This window comes from Salvelinus namaycush, chromosome 12, assembly GCF_016432855.1.
Source record: "Salvelinus namaycush isolate Seneca chromosome 12, SaNama_1.0, whole genome shotgun sequence".
Lineage (NCBI taxonomy): Eukaryota > Metazoa > Chordata > Actinopteri > Salmoniformes > Salmonidae > Salvelinus > Salvelinus namaycush.
The window spans coordinates 24,449,422-24,474,414 of NC_052318.1; the positions used below are offsets into that span (position 1 = coordinate 24,449,422).

Below are 24,993 nucleotides of genomic sequence, written 5' to 3' on the forward strand. Positions count from 1 at the left end.
GGTCAAAACATCTATTCCTTTCTGAGAAGGATTTGATCAGCGATATTGTGTGTGTGAGGCTATAGTATCCAGTCCTCCGTTACTAGATACCTGGTTGGCCCTGTAAGCAGCATGTTCTGTTTGTGTTTGTGGGTGTGTGTGTAAGTGCTGAGCGTTTAGTGATTTTTGAGGTCGTTTCAGTTAGATCATTAAAAAATAAACATGGTTCTCGATTTTGATATAAAAATGAATACATTAATACACTATGCGGGTTGAATGCTGTAACACAGAAGAAAACAATTAATAAAAGTCCCATGATGGTAGTGACTGCCCGTTACTGCTTATCAACTATCATTTATTCACATTACTTTAATCCAGTCCTTCTCAAATAGTGGGGCGCGCCCCCCCAGTGTGACCCCGGGGAACATGCTTTTTTTGCCGCAGGGAGTAGGTTTGTTTTGCACCGAACAAGAGCACACAGCACAGAGCAGGAGATATGAAGTGCAGATAACAAACCCTTAAGAGACACCATGGAAAAATATTTAACAGGGATGACAAGAAAGGCGGAGACAGATGGAGATAATGAGACAAACGTAAGTCTCCCGAAAGCTAAGACGAGGAAATATGACGACGCGTATGTAGCGCTTGACTTCACTGTGACTACGGTGGGAGACGAGGAAAGACCGGTATGTTTACTGTGTCTAAAAATGTTGGCAGCGGACAGCATGAAGCCAAATAAATTAAGGCGTCACTTAAAGACATTACACATCAATCACGCTGATAAGCCGCTTGAGTTTTTTCAGCGAAAACGTGCCGAATATTGCCAACAATCGTCCCGCTTTGTGAATGCTACTTCAGTAAACCAGCGAGCACTGTTAGCATCATATAAGGTGGCCACCAAATTGCTCAGTGCAACAACAAAAAAACACTCCATAGCAGAGGAGCTGATACTGCCTGCAGCATTAGACATGGTCTCTGTCATGCTGGATGACGCAAGTGCTGCAAAAATAAAAACTATCCCTCTGTCCAATGACACTGTCGCCAGACGTATAAATGACATTGCTAACGATCTTGAAGAACAGCTGGTAGATAAACTCAAAGACAAACGTTTTGCCTTACAGTTCGATGAAGCAACTGACAGCAACAAAGACTGTTTGTTTATCGCTTATGTACGTTTTGACATGACAAACTCCCTGTGTGAGGATCTACTTTTTTGTAAATATGTCAGAGACAGAGCCACAGCTGAAGAGCTATTCAAAATGCTGGACTGCTTCCTGACTGAGAATGGGCTAAAGTGGGAGAACTGCATTGGTGTTTGCAGTGATGGTGCACAGACCATGGCAGGGATGAGAAAAGGACTTCGGGCACTCATCAAGAAGGCCTCACCTAATGCTGAGTGGACACACTGTGTTATACACAGAGAAGCACTGGCATCAAGGCACCTTTCCTCTGAATTAAGTGAGGTTATGACTGACATTGTAGGTGTAGTCAATTTTATAAAGACCAGACCACTAAAAACAAGAGTCTTCTCTGCTATCTGTGAGGAGATGGGAGCTGAACATCAAGCTGTGCTGTTTCACAGTGAAGCAAGGTGGCTGTCACGAGGAAAAGTCTTGTCCAGAGTTTTTGAGCTCAGAGAGCAGATAAGAATGTTTTCGGAGAAGGAGCACAAGTATGACCTCGCAGAAAAATTTAGTGATGAGAACTTCCTGGCAAAACTGGCCTACCTGAGTGACATATTTGGAAAGCTAAATGAACTAAATCTACAGCTTCAAGGGAAAGATAAACACCTCCCTCAGGTCACAGACAAGATCAGCTCTTTCACTCGAAAGCTAGCAATGTGGGGCAGGCGACTTGATGAAGGAAATACTGATTCATTCGAGAACCTGCATGAATTTGTTGACACTACTGACTATGATGCCACCTCAGTGATTCCATATATTAAGGAGCATATTTCATCACTGATGGGATTCTTTAAAAAGTACTTCCCTGAAAACAGTTCCCAATATGACTGGGTGAGAGATCCTTTCAATGCACCAGCTCCAACTGGTTTCAGCTCTGCAAAGGAGGACCAGTTCATTGATATGACGTCTGACTCCACATTGAGACTGAGGTTCACATCACAGACACTGAGTGAATTCTGGCTGAGTGTAGAGAGGCAGTATCCACTCTTAGGGCAGAGGGTCATGGACATTCTTTTTCCTTTTGCAACATCTTATCTTTGTGAGACTGGCTTCTCTGCTGTTGCTGCACTGAAGACCAAGTACAGGTCCCAGCTAAACATTGAGCAGGAGCTGAGAGTTGCAGTATCATGCTTCAAACCCCGCTTCGAAAAGCTGTGCTCTGTAAAACGTGCTCATTGTAGCCATTTTCCTGACTTCCTCATTTTGATTTTTAAAAAATCAGCACAAATTGTTTTATTCATTTTTGTTTTATAGGTCAAAGTGTTTCATATATTGTGCTCCTGAGTTAATGTTGCTGATCAATTTGAATTTATTATTATTTATTGATTATATTTAATTTTATTTTTCAGTATCAAATGGTCAAAAAATGTTTACAGTTTAAATAAGGGTTGAATTTTTTTTAACATTTCAGGCAAATTGACGCACTTTAAGTCTTTTCTGTTACAGACTAAAAAACAATGTTAATAAAGTTATTCTTTGTTGTAAGTTGATCTATATTTCTTTCTTTTTTTGTTTTCTTTAATGTTAATAAGGATACAATGTTATGCAGAGGTGTACTTATAACAATTTATTAGACAAATGATACTATTTACAGTCGCGGCGGAGAGTTGGGGGGCGCGTTTACTTCTTCCTAGGGGGGGCGTAACAGAAAATAATTGAGAAGAACTGCTTTAATCAAATATTTCAGTTGTTGTGTATATTACATTTGTTTTATTTTATTACTTTTATTTCATTCCAAGTCATCATCTCATCTCTATAGAGCTGCTGCCAATGCTGTCTGACAAAATCACTATTTTAATAGTTCTTCAATGTAAATAAGGCATTCTTTTATGACTGCTGAATACCAACTATCAATCACTTAGATCATGTATTTTTAGGTAGAGCCATCTCGAAGCAACTGCTCTCTTTCCCTCTTGATCATGCATTCTTCTGTCTCTTCTCTCCCTGTCTGCCCCACACAGACCGAAAAAGTAGGTACACGCTAAACTATGTAGAATATTGGCCTGTTAAACTACAAATCCCTACTACATCACACAGTTAGGGCTTGATCTGATTTATCTCAATAGAAACTGCGCATTGAGGTCACAGAAAAAAACTTAACGAAATGAAATTAAAACAATTGAACCAACATCAGTCAATTAGTTGTTTAAAAAACATTTTGGTTATTCGCTCAGCAATAGTGTGTATTTGTTTCTGTGTGTGTGTACTTGTACATTGTGGCTGGTAATGAAGGTGCAGTACTTTCTATCAGTGTGTGTGTGTGTGTGTATGTGTATGTGTGTGTGTGCGTCTGGTGTGTGTGTTTACCTTGTGGCTGGCCCTGTAAGGGCAGGACGTTCTGGCCCAGCTCTCCATTGAGCCACAGCTGCATACGGATAAAGGGCTCCCGGCCCTTCTGGGTCAGCTTACTCCAGGGCTTGGGCCTGGACAGCATGTCGCTAACACTACCCTGAGACAGGCCCAGCACCTGTAACATGTACACACGCATTGACAAACAGACAGACAGACAGACATGCACACACAGAACACAGACACGTCAGCCAATAAATAATTAAATATACCTGAGCTCACAATCACAGTAAAATAACATTCCAATGTATAATTACACTGCACAGAATGCATGCCAGCATGAAGCCTGATATTAGCTACTGTAAGCAAACAAAAACAATAGTCCATACTGTACAGTATGGACAAGTACAAGACATAGACAAGTACAAACACACATGCAAATACACAGAGATCATGCAGTTTTCCCTTCAAACCCCTGAGATCTGTACAGTACATCATTACACCGTCTGCTTTAGTTTCTACCAAAGAGGGTGTGTAACAGTTTTTGTTGGTGGAATCCTGGTTGGTGGCCCAATGCTACATCACTGTGTTATGCCATTAACTAGCTGACTGCTAAGAGAGAAAGGCTTAGATGTGTCTAAATGGATGTGACAACTGCTGGCCAGTGTAGGATGGGGGCCCTCTGTACTGTACTGAAGCTTAGAGGACCACATATATTGTGTGATGTCAATAGTGACCGCTTCACACAAATCTTTTTACATGTGTATGAATGGATTCATTTAGGAAACACACTCCAACGGAGGGGCTGAGTTAGCATAGTACACACAGTTTTGAACTGTGCTGACCGAGGGTGGAGGGCAGTTGGGTGACTCAGCGTAGATTACTGGAAGGGAGAGAGGGAAGGGGAGCAGTATTACAGGGGGGATGTGAGTTGACACTACACTGGCGCAGGATGGGTATATCAGGCAGTATAAGGACACGGGTATGGGACGGTACGGCGTAGGGTGGTATGGGACGATAGGGCGTAGGGTGGTATGGGATGGTAGGGAGTAGGGTGTCTTGCACACCTTCTCTCCAAAGATGCGCTGGCAGATGCCGTTCTTGGCCAGCTTGTCCTTGACCTGCTGCGTGAGCTCGGCCGTGTCCACCTCCTGGTACATGTAGACCTCGTACTGCTCAGGCGTGAGCGGCGCCACCACCGGCTTGACTGGTTTGGCTGCGGAGGTCAACAGGGAACCCAGGGGACCCAGGCTCAAGGACAGGGGCAGGGGAGAGGGGCTGCTCTGGGGGGTGTCGGCGCGGCTGGGCCCCTGGGTGTTGGTGCCTCCGCCGGGCTCGGAGCCGGCCTGGGAGTATGGGGACTCGGCCCGGGGCCAGTCCTTCCAGCAGTCCGGGGAGGAGATGGAGACGGAGGAGGAGAAGGGGGCCAGCGCCGAGGACGAGCTGGCCAGCCGGGGAGGCTTCTGGCGGAGACACAGAAAGGCACAGTCAGTGGGGGTGGTGGGGGAGTGGGGATGGGGCCTGCCACTAAAGGCTAATGGCAAATTGCAAACGGCATAGTTACTGTGGAGGGAGGGCGCTAACCACTAACGCTAACGTCAAGCTATTGGCCAGCTATGAATACATAGGTGGTTCCTCTTCCCCTATAAAGGATTAGGACACAGCCACTGTCATTGGATGGATCCATAGTGGGTATGTGGAGCAAAGAAACTTAGCTCCCATAAGTTGCTGGGTTAGGCCGTGTTCTGCCTTTGAAAGTTGATAGTTTGCCATATCTGATGGAGACACCCAGCAGATTGTCTCCGCCGCGTTGCTAAACCGGTTTGCGGTGTCGACACAAACCTCACACACATGGACACGGAGCATTTCGTCCTGAGTGGAGCAGCTGCATGTTACAGATGAGCAAAGACAATAGCCCTCTGTTTGGTGTGGTCTATTACAACACGGTCTTCCAATATCACCTTCCAAATACATTAAAATTACAGTTGCACAAGGGCTGTGTACAGAAGCTGATTTGAGTGATGGCCACCAACAAAAACTACAATAGTGAGTAACAAATCTCAGCAGTTTGAGAAGTAGCTAACAACAGACAAACAGCACATACTGTAGATGTTCCATCAGAGGGTATTAGCCATGAGTTTAGAAATGTGTGATATAGTGATATGACCAATGTTCGCTCTAAGCTGCGTGCGCGTGCAGAAATATCAGCCCACAGAGAGAAGCATGAGATTGAACTTCACTCAACTTTCTAGAGTAGTGTTCACCAACCGGTCAATTGCGATCGACAGGTCGATCTCCAAGGCATTCCTAGTCGATCACCAAACATTTATTTAAAAAAATGTATAAAGCATTGTGTTCCTATTTTTTAAAATAAATTTGTCTCGGGCTGTTGGCGGTAGGTGCACACGGTTCAGCTGCCCTGCGTGCTGATTAGGCGAACTGTTGCCATTTTGAACCATTTCGTGTGTCTGAAGGTACAAACTCTGCCTTACAGGCTGGCCCAGAGAGCAAATCAAGTGCACTATAGGCTTACCGCTGGCCAATCGAATGGCTCAGACGACCGTCTCTGCAGTAACATAGCAGGCATAAAAGAAAGCTACAGCAAAGTTGATACTGTGAGATTTCAAAACCATGACTAGAGAGAATGTCAATGAATACAGCAAAGAGCTGCTGTTTTTATGAGTGAGTTCATGTTTAAATTCTTACTCAACACTTTGTGTTCAACACTTTTATAAGCCATAAAATGCAAGTTTTTCCTATTTCCAATCAGCGCTACAACAAACACTGCAGCAGTAATGAATGACTAGCAAAGTGTATCTATAGGCTTGCGTTGTTATTATTATTAGCAGCTTAGGTCTTTTTTAATATCGAGGAATATTTAACTTTCTCTGTTCATAGAAGTAACAACATGAATTTGTGCATAAGGCAGAAATAATGCGGTGCGACACGAGTTTCGCCATCATCTGGAAGACGGTGTCCCTTTACGGTCAGTGTCAGTGGAGGAAAGGGAGAGCGGAGGGATGTTGAGAGGCGGACCCTCAGTCTGATGCTCTCTCCCTCCGCTGAGACTGACCATCAGATGTAGGCACCATCAGTCCAATTAAATTAAATAAAAAGCGAATTATTTAAATGTATGCTCACTCAGCTGTGCTTCACAAGTAATACAATAATTGATCTATTACCAGTGTGATCATATAGCCTACCTCAATTCTTTTAAATATAATTTAAAAAAATGGCCGAACAACAATGCATTGGCAGGCCAATTCAAGCAAAGCCAATATGCATTGATAATATATTGAGCCTATAGCTTACTGCACAAACATAATTGCTACAGTACTGTTTTTAATTGGTTAATGTTGCATAGGCTTATGTTTTTCAAGTCACGTAAAAAAAAATCTGAGCGGTAGATCTCGACTTGCATTTTGAATCAATCTGATCTTGACTCAGAAGGTTGGTGACCACTGTTCTAGAATTATCCCTGTTAACACTATCAATGTTTCCCTTTACTGTTGAAATTGTGATCGAATCAATGCAATATTAGCCACTTTCAATGCAACATGCCAAAACAAAATTAACTATGCAAGATATTTTGTTGTAGGCAGAACACATCGGCGTAGGATTCTATTGCATTGACACGCACTACTCAGCCCGTACTCTACACAAACCAGTGTGGCATAAACAATCAGAGCTGCAGTAGGCCTATATGCAAATAGACCTTTGCCATTTACATTGAACTGGACTGTGTTTACAGCATGAGCGGTTGTGAGTAGATGCGCTTGTTAGGAGATCAAAGCAAGAGCTACATGTAGCCGCGTGTGCACATTTTGTTCAAGTCCTTTGCTAGTTAGTGGATTATTAGCCCAGTTATAGATCATTTGTGGTCAGCAATAGGGGAGTGATTGCTTCCTACAAGAGTACAAGATTTATACATTTCTAGACATCTTTGAAAAGCGAGTCAGGTAAAGAGCTTTTTTTTGTCTTAAAGGGGAAGTGTTGTATTTTGAGATTGTCTATTGGCTACTTAGGTTTGAGTAAACTGAGGGTAGCATAAGCGGTCTGATTCTCTGTAATAATGGTACGGCAATAATAGTGCATTTTGTTTTATTATGTGGTTTCTTGCATCAAACAACACCACAACATTTTCAGTCACCTTGTCTGAATGACAAGTGGATAAACAGGTTAATGTCAAGACCTGCATGTTTTTTTTTCAAAAGTATCATGGACTGTAGGCCTACATTGAACACCACACATTGGCAGCAACTGTAGGCTGAATGATCGAACAGCTATTTCCATGTTAAAATATTATGGGCTGAATTTTCTCCATTGTTTTTGATGGTAGGCATTATATATAGTACATATAGTACATAATAGTATATATAGTATAGTATATAGTATATAGTACATTATGATCAAATAGCCACAGTAGCCTACATGGCCACTGTTAAAACTAAGTTAAAGCGGGTACAGCCTCAGTGTTCACAGTAAATGCGTGCTGGAAGTTGCACAGAATTAGAGGGAACATTGGATATGACACATTCTCAGAACATTTTGAACATTGTGGCTGTGGCGGTCATGACATTTTGTCAGCCAGTAACTATCATGCAAATAACTGCCGGTCCGTTAATGAACAAAAACACATTTAACATCTCCGGCCTTCCACGCATAGCCTACAAGCCACTGAAATCAAATCAAATCAAATGTTATTGGTCACATACACATGGTTAGCAGTTGTTAATGTGAGTGTAGCGAAATGCTTGTGCTTCTAGTTCCGACCATGCAGTAATATCTAACAAGTAATCTAACAATTTCACAACAACAAAGGAATGAATAACAATATGTACATATAAATATATGGATGAGCAATGGCCGTTCGGCATCTTGCCTATGCGGACCTTTGGAACGTCTACATTGAAAAAAGTATAATAAATCAATTTAATATAGCCTACACCGTCACAATAAATCCATTATTTATTTTAGACAGGTCTAAAGAAACATTATGATATGAAGAAAATTAAGCCTATTTCAGGAGAACAGAATAGCATATTCTGAGTCATCCTTATGTTAGGCCCTGATCTGGCTATGCCATATGGCTGTGGGCTACACTTGTTCATTTTGCAGACAATATTTGCTTAGAACTCTGTGGCATTATTTTATGCTAAGAAGAATATAATTGAACATACAGTAGCTGAATAAAATAGAAAGGATATGATTGAGGGAGTGCGCACATGCGGCTATTCTGTGTTGAGTGGTTAACAAAGTGATAATTTGAAACAGGTCCTCCTATATGCTTAATTTAGTTATTTATTCAACTTTTGTTGTTAGGCTAAATGTTTTGATTTCTAATACATTCTAAGGCTGCATTTTGCGACAAATGTATGTTTAATGTCACTGTTTCTTGCACAGGCTGCACACATTTCATCAGTCTCTCACTCACAATTTGACAAGCACTTGATAATACTCTCACCCATCAGACTATTCTCAATGTAATGTGCTCTTTACATATAGCCTACTAATATATGTGTGGAAATATTTGAGGATTTACTATAGAATGGCCCACAAAAAAATCTGTCATCCGTAGCCTGCACTCGAATAGCGAATGGGGGAAGTGCTTACTGCGGTTATGTTTTTAATATGCCAGGTAAGCTACACCGGTTGTAAAGCGGATTGATGTCCTTAATAATTAAAAAAATTGCAATAAATATAGCAGCACCAGAAAGCTGGGATCGTCTTTTAAATATTGGCAGGTCAAAACCCTGTTTTCACAAGACATTGTGCAATGACTGGGCTTATAAGAACATGTGTTTCACTTAGCGCTATGGGCTGTCCAACCCTGTTCCAGGGGTCCTAGGCCTATAGGCTACGCTTAAGATTTATTTGCCCACTTTAGTTGCGATACAAACCTTATCAAAACATACAGGTCTATAGGCTAGGCTACATGTGCATGCAACTATGATTTGAAAAAGTCTACATGTTTGCATAGCATAGCCTGTAGAAATTTTGTGCAACATGGGCTTATAGGAACACATTTCATTTCATGCATTAACCAGCAATGAGGAGCTGGCTCTCACTGTGCAACAGGTGATCCTATTCCACTCAAACTCTGAATGCCAGGGCTCTCATTAAGTGTTTGATTATATTTTAGATTGCATTTGGATTGATGTCATAGTGATTAGAGGGACAATAGAGTGCTGAGTACCAGGCCATTAGTGACTGGCTGTTAGCAAGTTTGGTAGGCTACTAATGACCATCAGCAGCACCAGAGTGCAGTTTTGGAGAAGCCTAATTACGGTCATGTGGAATTTGACTGTGGTCATGACTGCCGGTGTGGCGGTAATGAGGTGACCGTAACAGCCCTAACTGTGCCCTGACCACCATGGTTCAGAGGTGAGAGGTCATGAAGGCAGAGTGTGTGAGGTATTAACGGTACTGTACCTCCTTGCTGTCCTCCTGACCCCGCCCGTCGTCGTTCATGCTAGACATGACTCCCCGCCCCCCGGGGTGCATACTATTCCACCATTGGTCCCTCCAGGAGCCCCGCCCCTGCTTGGTCCCTCCGTCCATTAGAGACCCTCCTCCTACCCCGCCTTCTCCCACCACCACCTCTCCTGCCTCCTTCACCATTGCAGAGTGGAAGTCCAGGAGGGAGGAGGGCGAGGAGGATGGGGGGATGGAGGGCTTCTTGAGGGACAGGGCCAGGGGTGAGTAGGAGGCCGGGAGAGTGGAAGCGCCCAGGTGTTTGGGAGAGAGCAGGGCCAGGTCAGAGGGGCCCATGGAGGAGGGCTTGAGGATGGGCTCCAGGGCGGCCTGCTGGGCCTCCATCTCCCTCCTTGCCTGCTCTAGGATGGAGCGGATGGTCTCGTCTGAGCTGGAGGATCCACCTGAGCCGATAGTACCACCAGCACCACCAATGCTGGACGAGGGAGGGGTCTGAGACGAGTCCATTGCAGGGAGAGAGACTGACAGAGAGGATACACAGTCATCAGACAACGCTACAAATATCATCCACACTCAACTTCAGATGATGCTTCATGGCCCACATATACAGTGCTAGGATAAGTGGAGGATAATTCTGGATTTTCTGTTTGATACCTGAAGTTCTACACAAAAGGAAAATATACGCTCCATAGTAGAACCCTATCCCTTAGATTTAAGACATGGTCAAGGAAATGTTTTCTACATCCCTTACAGAAACAGAAGGCACAACAGTCTTGTAGTCTGTATTTGGTTTGTATATTCTCGGTGTGGGGCCACACATTGTTTAAGGTTAAATCCATTCCTCACCGAGTCTGAGACTTTGTGCATATTTTGCGAAATAGTTGCCCATGCCTCGGGGGTAACCTGTCTGTCGTCGCTGTCTGTTGTCCACACCATCTGTAGTGGGTGGCATGGCATCAAAAGGGGGTTAGCACGAGGGACATCTCTTAGACATTCTAATGGCGGTGTATGGGGTAGTCACTAGCACTGTTTGACATTAGTTATGGCATTGGCAATTTAGGGATAAATGTCAGACCCATAAGATACAATTGGGAAAGCTTGATCCAACCACATCACATCCTACTGTATGTTCATTCACTTTACTTCACTTTTGTATGAGGTCAACACACTAGGAAGTCCCTTCATCCCTTCAATACCCACTATCCCTATAATTTACTTATAAGGGGCATGCAGTGTGGTATGAGGGTTGGGGGTCAGACGAGAAGCTTCAACAGCAGGGTTGAGGTCAATTTATTTTAGCTCTGTCAATACAGGGAATCAATTGGAAATTCAAACCAGACCCTGGTGTAGAGTAGTTTCCATCAGACACAGAGCAAAGAGAGGAGTCACTCACCAGCCTTCTGGACCTGCAGCTCTCTCTTGGCCTGCTCCAGGATGGACTTGATGGCCTCGTCTGACCCACTCTCCGGAGTACGGATCCGCGTGGTGATGTTACCTAGGTATGGGCAACAAAGGTCAGGGGTCAATGGACTGTACCAAAGGGAGGGACGGTGGGAAGCAATGGGGGTGATAGAAAGTTGGGGTAATTAATAAATGTTGCTAGTATTTGACTACAATATGTCACAGGTGCACAGTCATAACATATCCAAAATATAGCTGAATGTTTTGAGTTTGAGAAAAGTGCTACTTTTCCTATAAATATCCAGTAAAACAGTAAATTCAGACAAGCTGTGAGACGGTGAAGTTTGAGTCTACCCACTGTCTCCTGTCTCAAAGGAACCCAAGGAGACGTTGTTCCTAGCCTTCTCCTTCATTGCGTTCTGACTAACCGCCACGGCCCCCCTGGACTGCAGTACTCCCCATGGGTCTCCCTTTACAACACAGCTCAATCCTGTTAACACAAGTGGTCAAGGCTACACATGTTCCTCATGAGCGCTGAACAGAACAGAACACTTCCAGCAGCCAGCCAGCTACTCTCTCTCTGCAACAATGGGAACCAGACTTTGGACAAGCTCCATAAGAAACATAAGACCTGGTGTTTTGGACGGGCTTCAGAAGGGAAGGCTAATTGCTGTTTGGAGTTAAACATGGAGGGGCCAGACTAACGCGGCTCCCAACTTTCGGCTTCCTCTTCTCTCTCTCTCATTTGTCCTGAGTGAGTGGTCGGAGTAATTGGGCAAGGTCGTGCTCGCTCATGTGTGTGAGTGAGGCGGGGAGCAGCTGGCTACATGGGGGGTGAACTGCAAGTAATTTATGACCAAAAAGGGGTCTGACCCGGGCAAGGGCAGGTGACTCTGTAAGCGCTCCCCCCGGAGTGGAGACATGGTGGCCTACCAGTGACACCAGTAAGACCCAGCACTCTCACTCATACACAGACACACACACGCACAGTCATGGTGGTGTTTGGGCACAGCTGCCGGGTCATGGGGACGTGATGTAACCTCTGTTTTACAGTTTTGTTGAGGCCATCACCGCTTGTAAAAATAAAAAGGTTTGAAAATGTTTGTGTTTGCGGCCTACCGAAGTGCCAAACAGCATGTAAGCACCACACCCTTGGCCATTTTCATAAGGCATGAAACAATGCATGGTTTTGGGGAAAGTACATAGTACAGCATATAAAAAGGAGCTTTTTAAAGGCTAAATTATATGTATGAGGTTTCGCCCTGATGTCAGACTGGAAGAGAGATTGCGTGGGCTGGTTGGGACTGGATGTTTAGACTACGTTTTACGACGCACCCTATGGGTTGAAAGGGTGCCTTTTATAAACCCCTCCTTGCCTTATCCTGCCCCTGGTTTTTCACCTGAGGTAGAAGTTGCCCTTAACCACCGATCTAGGACCAGATAAAAAACATCCCTTAACGAGGAAGAAACATATCTGACCCTGTATCAGCCTCATCCCTGCATTTTGAACCAGACTCCAGGCCAGAAGTGGTAGAGTGAGTTTGACAATGGCTAACGGACACAACAAATTGGACAACATAAAAGCCGACCAAAACACTAAACCAACCACGATAGGGAAGGCAAAGAACAGACCTGCCCTCGAGGAGCCTTCGGAGCCGGTTCTTCGCTTCGGAACCTCCTGAAACACTCTGTTCAGGTTCTGGCCTGGGTTCTCTGTTGGAAAACAAGCGGCGACAGATAAGATAAGTGTCAGACCACTGGACTGCCACATGGATGAGGGGAGACACTGACCTAGGCACAGGTCTAGGATCAGCTTACACTCCCCAAATTCGAACCTTAAACATTAGGCGGGAAAACTCAAAACGGACACTAGATCAGTGTCTAGGAGCAGTTTTATTCTACACAAATGGATATAGTGGTGGTAGTCAGGGCATTTGCTATATAGAGCTATAGATCTACAGTTACTAGACCACCTCATCACCACAACATCTAGACATCTGAGCAAAAACCCTAGCATTTGGGCAAAATCAATTCAACTTATTTAACATGGACGAAACCCATAAGTGATTTACTAAAGAAGACAAATCTAACTAGAAGCCATATGGTTCAGTATGTCATAGAGCTCTGCTACCCGACCCGAGCCCGACGGGCCCCGACATTATACATTGGGTTAGAGCCGGCTAATGCCTGTTTTTTCATCAATAACTAGGGTACGGGCAGGACATCACCAAATTGATTACTAACATTTTGAAGCTAAGCCACTTGCTTGTGCTGCGCAGTACTGTCAGAAGTGCTTCAACCTCGTCAAATATAAGACCAGAGCATTGTCTGATTCGACAGAAGAGATTATTTCACCGAAAATAATAATGTTCCTTGAGTTGTCGTAGTTTAAAGTGACGAAAAGTAGGTAGCTAACTGCTCTCTCATGCCTCGTCATTGAGCAGAGAAGTCCCAAAGGAGCAGTGGCTATGGTTACTCACATGCAGAGTCATGAACAGAGCGCATGCAGCGATGTGAGGGAGCGGGGAACAGCAAAATGCATCATACCGGCTTTATTTCAAATCAAATCGTATTTGTCACATACACGTGTTAAACAGATGTTATTGCGGGTGTTGCGAAATGCTTGAGTTTCTAGCTCCAACAGTGCAGTAATATCTAACAATACACACAATCTAAAGTAAAGGAATGGAATTAAGAATATATAAATATTTGGACGAGCAATGTCAGAGCGGCATAGACTAAGACACAGTAGAATAGGATAGAATACAGTATATACATATGAGATGAGTAATGCAGAATATGTAAACATTATTAAAGTGACTAGTGTTGCATTGGCCAGTGATTTCAAGTCTATGTATATAGGGCATAAGCTTCTAATGTGCTAGTGATGGCTATTTAAGATGGTCTTGAGATAGAAGCTGTTTTTCAGTCTCTGGGTCCCAGCTTTGATGCCCCTGTATTTCTTTATTTTGAAAGTTATATATCTTAACATGTTATTCTAACTTCTGCGACGCTTATAAAGCCATCCCCCGCCCTCCTTTCGGAAAATCTGACCACGACTCCATTTTGTTGCTCCCAGCCTATAGACAGAAACTAGAACAGGAAGCGCCCGTGCTCAGGGCTGTTGAACGCTGGTCCGACCAATCGGATTCCACGCTTCAAGATTGCGTCGATCACGTGGACTGGGATATGTTCCGCATAGCGTCGGACAATAACATTGATGAATACGCTGATTCGGTGAGCGAGTTTATTAGCAAGTGCATCGGTGATGTTGTACCCACAGCATCTATTAAACATTCCCCAACCAGAAACCGTGGATTGATGGCAGCATTCGCGTAAAACTGAAAGCGCGAACCACTGCTTTTAATCAGGGCAAGGCAACCGGAAACATGACCGAATACAAACAGTGCAGCTATTCCCGCCGCAAGGCAATCAAACAAGCTAAGCGTCAGTATAGTAGAGTCGCAATTCAACGGCTCAGACACGAGAGGTATGTGGCAGGGTCTACAGTCAATCACGGACTACAAAAGGAAAACCAGCACCGTCGTGGACCACGATGTCTTGCTCCCAGACAAACTAAACAACTTCTTTGCTCGCTTTGAGGACAACACAGTGCCACTGACACGGCCCGCTACAAAAACCTGCGGGCTCTCCTTCACTGCAGCCAACGTGAGTAAAACATTTAAACGTGTTAAACCTCGCAAGGCAGCCGGCCCAGACGAGACCTCAGAGCATGCGCAGACCAGCTGGCTTGTGTGTTTACGGACATATTCAATCAATCCTTATCCCAGTCTGCTGTTCCCACATGCTTCAAGAGTGCCACCATTGTCCCTGTTCCCAAGAAAGCTAAGGTAACTGAGCTAAATTACTATCGCCCCGTAGCACTCACTTCCGTCATCATGAAGTGCTTTGAGAGACTAGTCAAGGACGATATCACCTCCACCCTACCTGACACCCTAGACCCACTCCAATTTGATTACCGCCCCAATAGGTCCACAGACGACGCAATCGCAATCACACTGCACACTGCCCTAACCCATCTGGACAAGAGGAATACCTATGTAAGAATTCTGTTCATCGACTACAGCTCAGCATTTAACACCATAGTACCCTCCAAACTCGTGATTAAGCTCGAGACCCTGGGTCTCGACCCCGCCCTGTGCAACTGGGTCCTGGACTTCCTGACGGGCCGCCCCCAGGTGGTGGGGGTAGGTAACAACATCTCCACCCCGCTGATCCTCAACACTGGGGCCCCACAAGGGTGCGTTCTCAGCCCTCTCCTGTACTCCCTGTTCACCCATGACTGCGTGGCCATGCATGCCTCCAACTCAATCATCAAGTTTTCAGACGACACTACAGTGGTAGGCTTGATTACCAACAACGACGAGACGGCCTACAGGGAGGAGGTGAGGGCCCTCGGAGTGTGGTGTCAGGAAAATAACCTCACACTCAATGTCAACAAAACAAAGGAGATGATCCTGGACTTCAGGAAACAGCAGACGGAGCAGCCCCCTATCCATATCGACAGGACAGTAGTGGAGAGGTGGAAAGTTTTAAGTTCCTCGGCGTACACATCACAGACAAACTGAAATGGTCCACCCACACAGACAGCGTGGTGAAGAAGGCGCAGCAGCGCGTCTTCAACGAAATTCGGCTTGTCACCAAAAACACTCACAAACTTTTACAGATGCACAATCGAGAGCATCCTGTCGGGCTGTATCACCACCTGGTACGGCAACTGCTCCGTTCACAACCGTAAGGCTCTCCAGAGGGTACTGAGGTCTGCACAACGCATCACCGGGGGCAAACTACCTGCCCTCCAGGACACCTACACCACCCGATATCACAGGAAGGCCAAAAAGATCATCAAGGACAACAACCACCCGAGCCACTGCCTGTTCACCTCACTATCATCCAGAAGGCGAGGTCAGTACAGGTGCATCAAAGCGGGGACCGAGAGACTGAAAAACAGCTTCTATCTCAAGGCCATCATACTGTTAAACAGCCATCACTAACATTGAGTGGCTGCTGCCAACATACTGACTCAACTCCAGCCACTTTAATAATGAAAAAATGTATGTAATAAATGTATCACTAGCCACTTTAAACAATGCCACTTTATATAATGTTTACATACCCTACATTACTCATCTCATATGTATATACTGTACTCTATACCATCATATATTCTTATTAATTCCTTTACATTTGTGTGTATAAGGTAGTTGTTGTGAAATTGTTAGGTTAGATCACTTGTTAGATATTACTGCATGGTCGGAACTAGAAGCACAAGCATTTCGCTACACTCGCGTTAACATCTGCTAACCATATGTATGTGACAAATAAAATTTGATTTGAAATTATAGTTTTTGGGTGGAGTTTTCCTTTAAATTTGGCAGAAGCAATTGGGCATGGGTAGGGTAGGGCGAGAACATTGCAGGAATGGATAGGGTTTGGGCTTAAAATTCATGTCCGTGCATGGCTCTAGTATGTTACAATGCTTGTAAAAACACATTGGCCAGAGTAATACGCACCGTAGAAGGCAACAGTCAATTATTGTCAAACAGCCAGAAACAAAGAAAGTGGATGTAAGACCACTCCACACAGTCTTAAACCACCCTCTAAGAACCCTTGAGTCAATCCAAATTTTCTACCATTCAAACCACATATCAAACTCTTCACATATACAAGAAGGGACATTGATGGGGATTTGGGCTCACTAAAACGTGACTTGTGGGTTCAGTTATTGAAAACATAAATGATTGAAACAGAACAGAACTAGTAGCTACGGCACATAAGAACCACATTACATTTCTCCCCAACATGATTCTACTAAACTTCTGTTAAACTTCTCCCCTGGGCAGACAGGTTTGGGGCTTGCTGCCAGACCAATTCCTTGAAATCTGTCCAAACAAGCACAATAGACAAGAGTGCAGAGCTACAGTGTGCACATTCATCTACACTCACTACTCTGCTTTAACACAGAGGAGAACTAAAGCTCAAACTTTTACATCATCCCTGCCCTGACTGCCAAGTGTGCCCTTGCTGTGAAATGCGGAGAAACCAGACTGCGGACGCATATCCTAAACTGCATGTCTCGCCTCGCTCTCGTCCCGGGCTTCTTGCCGACCGCAGCAGCTCTCGTCTTGCCTTGTGACGCTACTGACTGAGCACCAAGCTCCAAACTTATCAGTTCCTCACTCAGAGACAGAAAGAGAGAAAGAGCAGAGAGAGACAGACACAGCGAAAGAGTGGGATGATATGAAGAGGGGGATAGAGATATTTAGAGAGGGAGCGAGATCGTGGGGGAGGGGGGAAGAAAGAGAAAGAGAGCAAAGAGTAGAAATAGGAAGTAATTTAATAGGAACACAATGTATGCGTTTTGTAATCCGTTTCAAATTCGACATAATTGCTTGTAAAAGTGTCTGCATTAGTTATCAGCAGTTTGGGGTGAAGAATGAGGACTTTGCAGCAGGGGGGTGCAGCTTCAGTCTTAAATTGACCCCAACACACACACACACACACACACACACACACACACACACACACACACACACACACACACACACACACACACACACACACACACACACACACACACACACACACACACACACACCTGTCCAGACTTGCATGTTATTGACTGTCGTTTGAGTGCTGATGTGCCCATTCAGACAGATCAGGAAAATTTCCCCCTGTAATCTGATGGGATCAGCTTGCCTCTCACTCACTGACTCAACAGTACAGGCTGCGTTCCCCAGCAGTACACAGCAATGTGCCATTTAAGACGGTTACAAAATCAATAGGAAAAGGCAGTGGGCCGACAGCAATAAGTGCTGGAAACCTGAGTGGCGCATGCGAAGATGACATTTTGATAGACCCACTTCTAAATGCTCCCTCCCTCTACCAGGTTTAATTCGTGGGAAGGTTGCTACAATGACAGGCGACAGGCGATAACGACAGGAAAGGGAACATGTCTGCAAGGTTAATCTGGACGTCTTAGCGGGCGACATGACTGGTGACAATGATAAGGATCGCTGTCCATTCATCAGGGCCCAGGCCATGGCTACACTGCTGAAGGGTGGGGTTGGACATCTGTTGTTAAAGAGACAGTGCTATCACCAGTTACCAAAAATGCAAGGGTTTGTCAAGTCAAAGGTTTAAGGTTAGGGCCATGCTCTGACTGAGGGTCAAACATTGAACATAGACCTGCTGAAGTTTGTCTTTTGCTAATCTGAATCGTGTGTCTGACAAAATTAAATGTACCATTCAACACCCCTTTTCCTGTTGAGTTGAGTACAGAGTTTTGTGGGAAAGCATAGCAGGACCGCATTGAAGCTACTGTAACACAGAAACAGAACACCAGCCTGAACCTGAGGCCTTTCTACTATACGCTTCAGAAATACAGCTGTCATATTTTTCACCTGGAACTTTGTGTGATGCAAAGCATCAATAAAATATGTATGTATATGTGACGTGCTCAGCTAAGTGTGCATGTGAGAAAACAGTGATACAAGCTCAGATATGTCTATGTACTATAAGTTTCTGTATGTCTGTGTGAGAGCAGTAAATGTGTCCTGTGTGAAGTGTGTGTGTGTGAATACATTTCTGTCAGTCTCACCTCTCTGCCTCCCCTGGATGCTGCGCAGTGCCAAGATGTTCTGCTCGTCAGATAGGAACTGCCTCATCTTGTGGAAGGGCTCCTTGCCCCTGATGGTCAGCTTGCTCCAGGGCTTGGGCCTAGCCAGTATCTCACTGACCGAGCCCTGGGACAACCCCAGCACGTAGTGGCCGAAGATCCTCTGCCCAATGTTGTGCTTGATCAGCTGCTCCTTGACCTGACGCGCTATCTCAGACGTGTCCATGTCTTCACCTTCCGAGACACTCCCTGCACCCTCTGACTGGCTGGGCGAGGGGGCTAGGCCATTAACGTCTGGGCTGCCCGCCGACGGGTGCTGGGATTGCGACTGCAAAGACTGATGGGGTGGCAGAGGGCTGGCTGAGAGGGAGTTAGGGGTTGGGTAGTGGGTGGGGGAGAAGAGCAGGGCCTGGCCAGACACTGAGTCCTGCAGGGCTTTGGAGTAGAAGGTCTGCATGAGCTGGCGCTGCAGCAGGGAACTGAGCGACACTTTGCCCGCCAGGGGGAAAGCGGTGCCTGCCGACGCCAGCGAGCAGGGGCTGAAGAAGTCCTGCCCGCCCAGCCCGCTGCCCGTGGGCGAGAAGTGGTGCGTGCCATTGGCGGTGGTGACAGGGGTGGTGTCGGAGGAACCACCTGAGCCAGTGCGCAGGAGGAGTTGAGCGGAGGGAGTGGGAGGGGAGCCCTGCAAGTTGGTGCCCATGGGCGTGGCAGGAAGACGCTGTTGACCCTCTGATGAGTCTTTGACCTTTCGCTCCCTCACACCTGTGAGACCAGACAAAACATGACACAGATCAATACATCAAGTGGCATCAACAAAATTAGTCCAAAATAAACAAAATATCTAGACAAAACACCATCTAACTACAAGTACACAAGTTTCATCACACCCATTAAGTGAGAGATGTTGGGGGTACAGTGAACTCCAGTTGAGTAGCATAACCTTAGAGGGGAGATGCACTGATGCATTGTGCGAATTTGCCAGTAGGGCTTATGGCTGTGGAGAGGGACACTGAACAGTAGTGAAGGGAAGCGTCTGGCAGGCATGTCACAGGATATGGACACAGGCAGAGAGCTGCCTAGGTTACCTGCTGTGTGGTGTATGCCCTGCCTAACCTTCTTGCCCCTGCCTCTGCATATCACCATCTCCAGGCCACCACTCACTCAAGGTAGCTTTGGGATGCCCTTATTTCAGGGTGGATTAACATCAGTGGTGTGTGTGTGCCTGTGGTGTATGCATCAGAGTGCGGGAACAGTAGCAAAACTTACACATGTACTATACAGCAATGATAAACAATGGCAGCCAAGCAATATTTGCTCATTATACATACTTTTCCTTGTGAGATTTGATTAATGTTAGGTATAGCCATAGGCTCAACACCATTGCAAAATAGGCCATGGTATACAGATCATCAGGCATACAAAATTGAGTTATCATAAATCTGATAACACTGTATAAATGTACAATCATTAACATTTATTCATCGAAAATCACATTGGGAAGTAACTAAGTAGAACGCCCGTCCAACCTGTAGCCAAACAGCAGCCAAACAGCGCCTTTGGTTTCACATCAACATGATCCGGTTGGACAGCGAGGGGTCCCATTAGGAATACAAATGAAAAGCTTAATTTTCGAGGACATGGGAGGGAGGGGGGAGACCCGAAGCCAAATGGGATGACATTTCCGGAGCGACCAAGTGCACTGAGTGATAAAGGGCATACTGGGAGGAGAGACTAACGGGGCTTCATTAGCATACTGGATCACTCCATGTCCTCCAGCCTCTGACCTCCCTTGGCCCCCCTACACTCCTCGCCTAGGGTGGGCTGCACTGTGCCCCTCCACTACCCCCACCCTTCCGACACACAACTGCAAACTGTGTGGGCGCAGATGCGCTACCAAAAATGGAAAGTTTTTAATAAACGGACCTTAACCCGTAAAGATGAGATGTAGCCTCCAAACACTAGCCGTGGTCAGTACCTGTTTGTGTAGTTATAGCCCCCTAGCCTGTGGTGTGGTTAGGTTATTTTTGGGAGAGGTCATATTGTTGAGTTTAGGGTAGAATCTACTTTAGGGAGGCATTTTTTAACTTAAAACAGAAAGCTAAAGCTCTCTGAAGTAGAAGACACTTATTGTTCTTCAACTGGAAAAAGTCAGACTGAACACCAGTAGGTGTTAGACTAGGACCAAAAGGTTGATATTATACACCAAGTCTCCAATCTTTTCATCCCCAGAGTCTGAGTAGAACTTCAGGTAGCAGATGTAAAGTCTAGGACTTAAGATAAATGGAGATATAACAAGAAACCTCAAGCAGTGATCCTTTGAAATGTAGCACAGAGAATGTTACACTACCTCTCAAATCGCCGTGCTTAAATGGCTGATTCTCTGAATGAGATAAATCGAGGATCCAGACAAGACGAGTGCCGCTCTGAGAAAGCAGCAGCACTTCAGTCTTAATGGTGTGAGCCGACTGTCAGCTTCGAACCCTTCAATTCAACTCCATTATACATTTACAGGGCCAGAATGTTTTTTATTTGTATCAAACACGGTAGCATGCCAATGGAAACAGTTGACACATTGTTTAGGAGTGTGTCTATATTTGTAGAAAAGAAAAAGCTCCTTGAGATATAACATTCTTTCCTTTGGGTCGAACAGTCTCCTTCTTCTGCTGGTGGAGATAGCTGGAGCTGCTTCCTGTTTGACTACTTTACTTCCTGTCTATAACCCCTCTAGGCGACTGACAGAGTAAAGAAACAAAAGGACTGTGTGTCCTTTTAAGTTGGAAGCACCCTGGCACACACACAGAGGCACAGGCCAATGCTCTGATGAAGGCTAATGGTGAGGGACTTAAACTCCATATTACATTCTGGGGTAACTTCCGCTCAGACAATGTTAACATTTTCAAAAAGCTCTTCATGACAGATATCCTTGAGTCTCAGGATTCTAGATATGGAGACAGACGAAAAGCCATTAAGTTTGTGAGAGTGTATGACTGTGCGTCTATGGGTCTGTGTAAGGCAGCTGAATGTGGGGTATGCGATTGAAAGAGCTGGCATGTTGTGACAAGAGAAGGCGATAAGGGCTCAGAGATCAATGGTGGAATGCTAGGGCTCTGTGCATCACTGAATTAGGCTCAATGAGTTCAACCAAACTTCAGCCCCCTCTTTGGAAACAACCCTATCAGTGCTTACGAAGCCTGTTCAGAACCAGCCCATGAATAAGACCTTGACGGGGGCAGTTCACACCAGGAGTTGACCTTGTGGTCGTGTCTACATGCATATCACAAAAAAATTCTGCCGATAACAGATTGGCTGCTTTGATACTGGTTAAAGTTGAAATCAAACACAGTTTTTTCCCCCTCTGACATCAATGCACACACAATAGAACAGCAGAGTATATACTATGACTGCTTTTTACCACGACGCTGGCACTCCTCTTCTCCGTTTAATAAACAAAACAAAAACGCCTGTGGGCAGCCATCCATTTCCCCTAATGCGGATCTCAGCTTTAAGGAAATTTAAACAAATAAAAATGGTGAAAACTAATGTTCAACTTGGTCAGTTGGCAAGTTCAAGATGGCAAACAAACACTACATAGTCCACAGCAGATGTCTGATTGATAAGTCACCTTAATAAATAATGTGTGCGTGTGTGCGTACGTGTGTCTAGTTATGTGTGTGTGTGTATGTGTGAGTGAGAGCGCTTGAAGGACTCACCACTCAACTCACTGTTGTTTAGGCGCAGGGAGGAGCTCTCAGACTGCAGGCCTCGACTCTTCAACAACAACTCTAGAGGCTTCTTAGAGTCCTGACACAGAGATAGGAAATTGTTAAACCTTGTTTGATAAGATACATTGTCTAAATATTGTTCCAATAAAACTCAAATGCAATATTCAGCCTCCTTACCTGTGCTGAGGAGAAGTTTGGAGAGCCAAACTCCATTGACTTTCGGATACTGTGAAGTAAACAAGGAGAAATGGACCACTTTATTACTGCACCCACTGCAAAAAGGAGATCACAAATACACACAGCACCACAGGACTGACATTTATCTGCTATCAGCCCCCACAGAACATCTACATCAGCGATAGGCAGTCCTTCACTCTGCTGCGACCATCAAAATCTGATAATGCAATGAAATCCTTAGAGCCAATCACAGTAATTAAAATGGGTTATTCAATCATGTGCTGGGTGCCAATTGGATTTCAGGCGATATTATCTATAAAGGAAAACGCATCTATGAAAAGGTTGGGAGGCAAATAAAGACACTTTAGTCTATTAGGAGAGGAATGCTTCCCTTCGTGACCACAGACGGGCTATCAATACAAATTCCCACAAATAGCTCTTTGGCTGACCATCATAGTGGCGCTGAAAACTCTCACAAACAGAGCCATTCACTGATACTACCTTTAGGACTTCTTCCAATTGGGAATATTATGCCTGAAAATCCAGTTACCAAATTAATGTTCAGACGGCCCCTGATGTCCAGACGAGTGAAGATTGTTAAATCCTGGGAAGAAACCACCCGAGTACCCTAAACATGGGCAGTGCCGTCCAATTATCTTATCTGCAAATCTTAACTTAGTTAGCCTTCTTGTTACTGACTTGGACGGAGATAACATGCAGCACAACACCAAAAAAACTGAAGCCACTGTTCACCGTCATCTTGGGATTCCATACCAGAAATGCTAGAGCTTATACAAGCCAATGTCATAGAAAACTGAATATGGCGCAATAAAGCTCATGACATGTGTGTTGTTAATGAGTAAAGATTAAAAATTACATTTACCATAACAGATTTCCTTGGTTTATTCAACCTTTTTATAAAAACAATTTATTGAGCTACAGTACAAAACATATTTGACAACTGCAATCAATGGTTTCGAAAGAATGTCCTTTAGAGTAGCTATACTTAAAGGTACAATATGCAGAAATCTTTCCGCCATTTCCGGGTTGCAAAAATTATAATAGTTCTCCTAATTTCAGTTTGTGACAAAAAAGCTTTCCAGGGCAAAAACTAAACTTAAGAACGGGAAGTATAGAAATAGCGCACATAGACGAGATCTACTGCTTCTTAGACTTGCTTTTAATGAGAATGACAGATCTATAACTCAAATGTATATGTAAATTTGGTCAGGCCGCCCAAAAAGTTATATATTGCAGCTTTAAAAGAAGCGAAAAGATTAGAAGAGCATGACACTAAACCCACATTTGGGGAGAAAGCATCCAAGTACATACCCCTTTAATGAGTGTACAGCACAGCCATTTTAGCTTCCCATCTCCAGACCCCAAACATTCTGATCAGATAAGAAAGCAGTGGCAAACAGAGGTTGAACGCAAAGTCCTACTGTCCAATCAAACTAGCTTTTCTGATAGGAACTACCAGTGCTTAGCCAATAATACTCAGACTCAGCGAGTCCACATTCAAGGGCTAAATCTAAAGGTTAATGATAGTCTTGAGGGTGGTTTGGCAGGGTGTCCGAATCGCACATACTTGCACTCGGTGGCATCACAAGTTTAGGCTTGGAGGCAGGAATTAATTTGACCTGGTTAATGTGTATGGTTTTTTGAACTGACGCCTGTGGCTGAGGGGAGGGAAGACAGACTGAGGAGGAAAGTGAATTACCTGAGCTCTTTCTTGATGGCTTCGTAGTCTGCCTGCTCTCGCAGTTTCTCCTCCAGTTGCTGTGTGGAAAGAGAGAGGAGAGAGTAAGTGCTTAAGCAAGTGTACACTTGGGGAGTGTACTCTTGGGAGGACAGAGCGTAAAAGTAAGTGTATAATCAAGTGGGCTCAGTGCGTGGGGAAAGAGCACACTTTAGCTATTTCAAGGCATGGGAAAATTAAGGAAAGTATACAGTTCAGAGACAACTCTGTATAAATAGGGGTGGTTTTACAGTTATTGCAATGAGGACCAATGAATTGGGAAGGAAATATTTGGAGAGTCACAGTATAGAATATGTTTTCTTAAGGAGTCCCAGTGCATTAGCATGTGTACATTTGAGATGGCTCAGTGCATTGAGGAGAGTTCATAATAATTCTGCTCCTTTCTCTTTTGTGCAATCTTTACACATT

The 24,993-nt window shown here is 44.7% G+C and overlaps 1 protein-coding gene across 1 annotated transcript in view; it reads right to left on the minus strand.

Annotated features, from left to right (window-relative positions):
* The window catches only part of LOC120057447 (homeobox protein cut-like 1), a 266,738-nt gene that overhangs the window by 41,628 nt on the left and 200,117 nt on the right, over nucleotides 1-24,993 (minus strand). The window contains exons 11-19 of the mRNA XM_039006064.1: nucleotides 24,547-24,605; nucleotides 22,827-22,875; nucleotides 22,638-22,728; nucleotides 18,910-19,689; nucleotides 12,936-13,001; nucleotides 11,277-11,382; nucleotides 9,885-10,362; nucleotides 4,520-4,912; nucleotides 3,471-3,630 (exon numbers count right to left, since the gene is read on the minus strand). Of these exons, the coding sequence (XP_038861992.1) occupies nucleotides 3,471-3,630; nucleotides 4,520-4,912; nucleotides 9,885-10,362; nucleotides 11,277-11,382; nucleotides 12,936-13,001; nucleotides 18,910-19,689; nucleotides 22,638-22,728; nucleotides 22,827-22,875; nucleotides 24,547-24,605 (2,182 nt within the window). The remainder of the gene's footprint in view (nucleotides 1-3,470; nucleotides 3,631-4,519; nucleotides 4,913-9,884; nucleotides 10,363-11,276; nucleotides 11,383-12,935; nucleotides 13,002-18,909; nucleotides 19,690-22,637; nucleotides 22,729-22,826; nucleotides 22,876-24,546; nucleotides 24,606-24,993) is intronic.